Raw genomic sequence first — 8,045 nt, forward strand, 5'->3', positions numbered from 1 at the left:
TCACCTTAAAGCTGTCAACGGAAATTAACGTTTCCCATTATTAGCTGTTAACAGAACTTCAAGTATAAAATATAGATTGTTGCAATTAAATTATAGTAACAATAAATCATGCTGTTAAAATTTATACTGTTGAAACATTTATTTTGCTCGATTTAACCGAACATGAATCTCTTGAGTGAATTTGTTTAAAAAACTTTAGATTAAAAAACTAGAATTGTTCAATTTTCTAAACTAAAATTGAATACTAACGTCTTATCGCGACGAGAGTTCTCCTTTAATGCCTAATTTGAAAAAAGCGGCAATAAAATTGAATTGCAGTTTTCATTTAAAGAGGATGTAAATACGAGTCGTATTCTCGTATTTTCCTAGTTCTTAAAATAGCCAATTTGGCCGAAAAAAAAGGAACAACCGTTTTACACAAGTCCTATTTATAACCTCCCTTGCTATATATCACTAGAAAGGGGTCTAAAGTATCAGAGTTTTGTTTTGTAAAATAGGTTTAATTCCCTCCGATAGAAGATTCGGCTTTAAGAAAACACATTAACGTAGTTGATAATGTGTTTATCTTTTCCAACTAACGTGCACGTTTCTATCCGCTATACGCGATGAACATTATTTATGATGCCGGCAAAATGAATGTTGCTAGTTTTCGCAGTAATTTTAGCAAAATATATTTTTATTAAGCGACGAAATTCGAGAAATTTATTTACACCTATCTTATTGTAATAAGATCGCTAAAGTGGTAGGGTTTCGAATTTCTAACCAGACGGTCAGAAGTCAATTGACCTTCTTTAGCTTCAGCATCCGCCTGAAATAAGGAATACAGAGCTCTAAAATGCGTCAATATATTTGGATGTTTGTGCGCTACGACCGGAGGGAGAAATTTTTAAAATACTTCGTTAGGCCAGATGAGCTTTTGTTGAAGCTCTAATTCCGATAAATTGAAGACGGTCATAAGATAAGTTTTTGAAATATCTACGAAGTAATTGCATTTACAAGACGAATTGTTTGCAGAAAGCGGCGATAATTAGTGATAAAAATCGTAAGTAATAAAATTTGTGCGGTCGACGCCGTGTCAACATTTATGCATGCATCAAGCTGTAAAATATACAATTATTTCTCGCAATATTTTTGGTCTAAATAAAGCCATTATTTAACGTAATAATGTGAAAAACTTGTTATTTAGAACGCGTGCTTAGAACTTCCAGATAGCAAAGTTTGTGAAACGTGATTCAATTCGCAACATTTTATCGCACCGATTTAATTATGCTTTATGGGTTTTTCTGGGTGGGGTTAATTAATAATGTGCTGGCCATTATCGATAGTTTGTTTGGGTGTTGGTTGAGAGTTGAATTACGAGCAATTGATTGATCTGTGTTCGGTTGTGTGTATGTTGATTGGTTCAACAGGGGTGGTTTTTTGAAAAAATCTAGGTCACTGAGGGTAAGGGAAAGAGTCTAAGTTCAGTGGGTCAAATCGGAGTACTTCCCGGATTGTTTTCTAAGTATGATTAATGGCGAGTTTGACGGAACAAAGGGGGAAAATAATTTTTGTTTGCTTAGAAGGGGCAGCTTTAACAACAATATTGCCAGTGATTGACAGTTTTATTGATACAATTAAAAATAGGGGATAAGTTTTTATTAGTTAGTAAAGTCATTCATCACAAATTCAATTAGGAAGTAATTTTTCCTGATGACTTCTAAAAATAACTGGAAATATTATAAATATTCATGAGTCAGTTTCTTAATAAGTCAAAACTTGGTTGCTTTCAAGCCAAACCGAAATGAACAATCTATTAAGCAAAAAATATTAACGCGGTTTATATGGAAAATTAATTGTTCTAACTTTAATGCGAACGGTTCTGTTTTAATTTAAATTGATTTCGGCAAGGTTCTTTCTCTCTTTCCGCAATTTTAAAATCGATACCAATTATAACGAGATAAAGGACGAAATTTAATAAGCCCATTTTATTCCTTCCAAATTTTCCAACATCTCACGATTTTTATTGTTTCGGCATCACATTACATACCCTTGACTTCCATTAAATAAAAAATAAAAGTAACATTTTTTCTTTCAAACAAAAACAGCCAACATTTTGTTGTTGATTTTTTGGCGTGAGCGATTTCGAACTTCAACTCGACTGTGTCACGAGTATCTCAGGTTTGGAATTTACGACATGTTAATTATACAGCAAGGTTTCTCTCTTGTGGCGGATAAGATTGATGGTTATTTGAATCGAACATTTTTTACTTTTTCCGACATAAGCATTTTTCGACAGCATTGATTCAATATTTCACACCCCGTGTTAATTATTTGTACCAACATTAAAACTACTTCAGCTCGTGAAACATGCAACGCATTTGCTTCAACGCTTAGTCATAAATAATATTTACATATTTAGAAACTGTTTTTACTAGATTTAATTCACATTCTCTTTAAATTGGGATTATTATGACTCCTTGTTTAGACACTAATCAAAAATTTGGTTTTATTCACATCAAAATAATTTCATTAAAAACGAATGTTAATAGCTGTACGAGTCCCAGTATTAAACATACGTAGAACTATTCCCTACAGAAACAGTTTATAATTTTATTACACGTAATTTACATAAAATTCATCGCTATAATTTATCAATTTTATGCATGAACTGCTAGTAAAATCGGCTGGAAATAAATGTTTCATAGATTGTAATTCGCCTCAAAAATCCAACTCTGACTTTTTTATATAAAGTTTTATTGAAAATACAGTACAACATTAAATAATCTGAAAGTGACAACCTATTTATAAAAGGAGGAGAGCTGAGGCACTCTTTATACCCTAATGGAACTGTCGCTAAGACAAATTCTAATCCATATTTTCTTTTTCATATAACAAAAACTGCATCAAACTTAAAATTTAATTACTTTGGCTAATATAGCAATATAAAGTTTAATTTTAGATATGTAGATAGAGCTCCAGTGGAGCTGAATATAGCTAAAATATCTCTTGAAACTATTCATGCAAGTCGAAAATTTAATTCAAACTAACTGAAGTAGGACAGTTATTTGAAAAGCAACAAGCGTATTTTGTTATAAAAATAACAAATTGCTGCAGCGGAATTCCATAAAGAATTTCTATTTCTTTATTTCAGATTGAAGTGAATCAGTTTTAATTGAATAAAACACATTGCTCTACTTTCTAAGTATTTAATAAATATTTCTGTATTAGGTATCGAACACATGGATTTTCAAAATTCTGTGCAATATTAAGAAAAATGTAAAGAATTAAAAAATGTATATTTTGTTTCGAATAGTTTTATTTTCTCTTTTTCAAAGTTCAAAAGAATCTTAACAATTGCAGTTACAGTTCTTGAGAAAAATCGTCTTTTCGTATCGCTGCGATAGAATTGCTGCAATTCTCGATTTGAGCAGTTCGCAAACTATCGAAAGTCTTTATTTTATGGAATTAAATTGTAAACAAATTAAAAATATCTACAAGTTGTAGTTACAGAATGTCTACTTAATAACTCAATCAAGATCGGCTTAAATTAATTAGTCAATAGATATTTTTTGTTAAATTAAATTTGGTTTTATTAATACATACCGTAACTGAGTCAGTTGTCTACGGAAAATTACACAATTACAGACCATTTATTTCGAGAATCCGCAACTGGTTTAACACGTTAAAACAATTATTATCCTAAATATCGAAATATCTCAATTATCCCCAAATTTAGAAAACAGTAGTTTGCCATTAAGGGGTTGTATTTTTTAGTTATATTTGAAGTGTTTTTAGAGCAAAAATTTTCAAGAAAAAAAAATCATGTAAACAATGAAATTAAACGTACTTGAAAAATGTGCACTTATTCCTGAAATAACTTTTCTACACTCTAACTCGGCAAACATATTTAAGAACGGAAATGGGGCTCGCACCCTCTAAAAACTTTGTGTTATGTTTTATATTACAATTACATTATAATTAAAACAAAAACTTTGGGCTTTGAACGAACCGATTTCAAATTAGAAGCTGTCAAATCACAATGCTCGTCCGAGAAAGTTTTAGTCATGGTTTACCAACAATATAAACTATGATTCAAAAATTTAATCACGCAGAAAGTTCTGAAGCTATTCTGTCCAATGTCGGTTTTTGTTGCTCTTGTTATTTTCTTATCTGGTGCATCATCAGCTTTAATAACCCTTGAGAAGTATTGATTCAGTTAAGTCCTCCTTGACGGAGTTCAAAGAGACAAAGGTCGCTTTATCGTTGCTTGTCGACACGACTTCACTTGGGGTATTTTAAATATAAACAGACAACTGGAAAAATTTACACCGTCTATATTTATCACAAGTTATTTTTCTGCAGACGTGGTAAATGTTTTGACAATTTTTAAGACCAGAGAATGCGTGAAATTTCCGAAGCTTCTCTTATGTTCCGACTAACAACGGAGGGGAATCTTAAAATAAGATTTCAACTGAAATATAAAAACGTGTTTTGGTTTGAACACAAAAAATAGCCGGTTTCAGGCAACATTTCAATACATGTACTGAGGTATTTCGAGTGCTTTTTTTGATGATATGTAAATAGAATAAATAATATTTGATAAGACTAAACGGCTGACGTTTTACTCGCATATGTGCCAAATAAAAAGCTTCAAAATTGTTCAAAAGCACAATGGAGCACTTTACATAAATTCTATTAGAAAAGTGCATTTCATAAATTCTATTTGACTAAGTTTTCAATTCAAACTTTACGTTTTCAAAGTCAAACTTCCGTGATAGAATTTAACTTTTTATTTTGAACGTATTTACAAAATTAAGTACATTTAATCACAGTTCACATATAATTCGTATTAATCTGGTCTCTTGTCAGTTCTGTAGTGCTCTCAGAGGGTGCTCTACAGCATGCAAAATCAAAAATGTTTTCATCCTCCCCAAACTCTTCTCCGTCTTGGAGCGTAACTGGCAATGTCCGATTTAGCGTTTCCGGTAGAAATAAACAAGCAACAGCACCAAGTACTAGCAAAACTCCTAAGATAACTTCAGGAGATGGTTTCCAAAAATGTGCGAGGTATAAAATTTGTGGACTGAAGAAACTCGCAGCGTAACCTGTTACATGTATTACTGAAACTCCCTGTCCTCTTACAACAGTTGGAATTAATTCAACCGCATATTGAGCTCCAGAATTATAAGCTACTGTTACTGCAAGTCTTGCAATTATTGCTAAAATTACGATAAGTGTTGGATGAGGAGTTTCGATAAACACTTGAACAATTCCAGAGCATGCAGTGAAAATGCCACTCATAAGAAGCGAACCGCTTGCTAGAGCTTTACGACCTACTCGGTCTTGAATTGCGAGAATGAAAAGACAAGCAGGGAGTATAGTTGCTGAGGTTATTGTAAAAACAAGAAATGGAGAGTAGCCTAGACCATTAACATTCCTAGAAATTGCGTCGTAGCACAACGTCATTACCATCCTAGAACATTTTTTTTACAATAGGTTAAATTTAAATATTATGAAATTACGATTTAAAAATTAAAATTAGAGTTTTCCGGCGTAACTTCGGCGTTTTCAGTAAACCCAAGAAGCTTTCGTGCTTTTTTCTTGCATTTATATGTTGGCAGCAGTAACGATTTAGGCCTTCAAAATGTTTGTCATTTAATTTTTTCCCATTAACTCGAGCAATCCATTTAAAACAGTCAATAGCTTCTTCTGTACGACCTTTGCTTATCAACCATTGGGCACTTTCTGGTACTATAAAATAGAAGCTTAGAACAGACAAGTGAGGAATTGCAATAGCCAGCAGCAGAGATTCCCAGTTTTGTAACCAAACTGCTACCCATGGTATTATCATACACGCAAAACAATAAAAAACTCCAATACAGAGATTTAAGCCAAAAGTACGCATACTGGGTCGAATGTATTCCATAACTGTTAAAAAAAAATTAAAAAAAAAAAAACAGAAATTATTGTTTTGTTGGTTACCTATAATGTACATCATGACGAAATTAGCATCAGTGGCACAACCGGCCAAAAATCGACACATTGCAAAAATCGTAGTGTTTGTTGTGATAAGCGTTGTGATGTTTCCAAAGAAGGCAAATAGATTTGAGGCTACCAAAACGTGTAGTCTTCCTATACTATCAGCCAAAATTCCAAAAAATAGACTACCGACGACCGATCCAATGAAAAACACTGACTGTCCAATTGCTGGTCTCCAGCTATCTTCACATACCCAATCGAGCTAAAATTGTTTTTATCACGTTTGAAAGAGTCAGAATTTATACCAACCTCTTGAACAATACTGACATAACCATAACTGTTGTTGTAGTCCCAGTCTTGAGTGCAGGGTATTTTTTGGTAAATATCTTTGTGAAAAATTGTGTAGGAACATTGTTCTGTTGCAATAAACCGCGGATCTTCTTTGACGGACATTTTGCACTTGTGGTCGGGGACAATACTGATGAAAGTCTGGCCGAAGTAATGAAAGGCAGACAACAGATTTATTACACTAAATAAAAACATGAGGATGCACTGATATCTTCCAAAATCCCCGGCATGCGCAAGCATGCTGTCAATATTAATTAAGTCATCTTCAGCCATTTTCACACTTTTCTCAACCACTCGTTGCTCACAAACACTGTAGAAAAACTCCAACACAGCGCTTTCCTAACATTGATTAATACATGTTGTTTGAGGAAGTAATCAATTGAAATAAATAGTGTATAAGTAATAAAGCATTTGAAAAATTTACGCACGACTTGCTCAAGCATGCAATACTCGATGCAATGTTTACTCTAGGTTTTGTTAAAATCAAAGCATTACTCAATAATTAAGATATTTTTATTTATTTAAATAAAGGGACGAGGTTAATGCTTCGATTTTATTATCAGAATAACTTGGAACTCAAACAGATTAAATAGAGTCATCTCGTAAATTTATTTATATCTAAAGTCATTAACTAATGGTTGTGGATGGGGTCGTCTACGTACTTACGCGACCGAAAATAGGTTTAATTATTCAAAATAAAACACACTCGTTCTATACTTGCATACGCACTGGATTTTTTAAACGTTTGAAAACAATTATAAGTATAACTGACAGCATTTACGACATTATCACGTTGTATACAATGAACAATTGATAACAATTTTAAATTAAATAAAAAAATATTTTATGTAAGAAAACGAGAATTAGATAAAATTCTTGAATTAACATAGATTTAAACAAATATTTTGCAAATTATATTGTTATCGGTGAAGGTATTTTAAACAGGAAAAAACTAGTTATGCAATAATTTTTACCAGATTCTGTAATTTATACTTGCATTTTCCGGAAACTCGTGCAGCTCAAAACAAATTAAATTTCAATTTGTAGAAGTCAGGCACGTCGTTAAGAACTACTAAACTTAATTTTTAACAATGTTATCGGTCAGTGGCAATTATAACTTTAATTATATATCGTAAGAACAATAGAGTATAAATTTTATATGCATATCAGTTGTTAATGCTAGAAATAATTCAAAATGACTATAATTAAACTATCGTATAGGACTAGCACTAAATGATTTTTGACTAAGCTTTTTGTTTGACTCGCTACAATAATAATAATCATTTGGAAGTAAAAATAGTAGCGTGCGAATTTCTTAATCTAGGAGTTAATTTAGTCATTGAACGTGACGTCTAAATTGCCCCCAATTTATCGAACGCGTTTGTTTAGCTAAATTCCAAATTTAAGAGTAGGATTTTTACATGTAGTAGTCGTTAAAAAGAGCGGATAATTAAAGAGTTGCCTTCGAACGTCTGAATGCGACCCAAATGTAAATAATTCGTGGAAGTAGCGTCGGAAAAACCGTTATTTATATTCTTTTAGAACAATATAACAGTTTAAGTAAGTTGAATTAGTCTTTTAGGCAAAAATGTAAACATGAAATTAAATGTTCCGCTGTCGCAATAGTCCTCTTTTGGAGGAAGGTTCGACTAGATGGCTTTTTCAAGTTTTATTGTTGGAGGGACGTAGTAAACAAGTCGTATGAAGATTTTTTAGCCTTCCATAAGTGGCTGAAA

The 8,045-nt window shown here is 32.3% G+C and overlaps 1 protein-coding gene across 3 annotated transcripts; it reads right to left on the bottom strand.

Annotated features, from left to right (window-relative positions):
- Positions 1 to 4,757: 4,757 nt before the first annotated feature.
- Positions 4,758 to 7,390, bottom strand: LOC123006410 (organic cation transporter protein-like). Of its 3 annotated transcripts, none has more exons than XM_044400864.1 (5): positions 6,976 to 7,390; positions 6,271 to 6,648; positions 5,965 to 6,223; positions 5,505 to 5,910; positions 4,758 to 5,455 (listed from the first exon to the last, which is right to left on the bottom strand). In XM_044400864.1, exons 2-5 carry the CDS (start codon positions 6,580 to 6,582, stop codon positions 4,816 to 4,818), a joined length of 1,617 nt encoding a protein of 538 aa, XP_044256799.1. In that variant the 5' UTR covers positions 6,583 to 6,648; positions 6,976 to 7,390; the 3' UTR covers positions 4,758 to 4,815. The 3 variants fall into 3 exon arrangements, with proteins under 3 accessions (XP_044256799.1, XP_044256798.1, XP_044256800.1); XM_044400863.1 differs by having other exon boundaries at positions 6,972 to 7,390; XM_044400865.1 differs by lacking the exon at positions 6,976 to 7,390 and having other exon boundaries at positions 5,965 to 6,204; positions 6,271 to 6,516.
- Positions 7,391 to 8,045: the final 655 nt, after the last annotated feature.

Source organism: Tribolium madens, unplaced genomic scaffold, assembly GCF_015345945.1.
Source record: "Tribolium madens isolate multiple individuals breed KSU strain unplaced genomic scaffold, Tmad_KSU_1.1 Scaffold_2;HRSCAF=44;Tcas5.2_LGX, whole genome shotgun sequence".
Lineage (NCBI taxonomy): Eukaryota > Metazoa > Arthropoda > Insecta > Coleoptera > Tenebrionidae > Tribolium > Tribolium madens.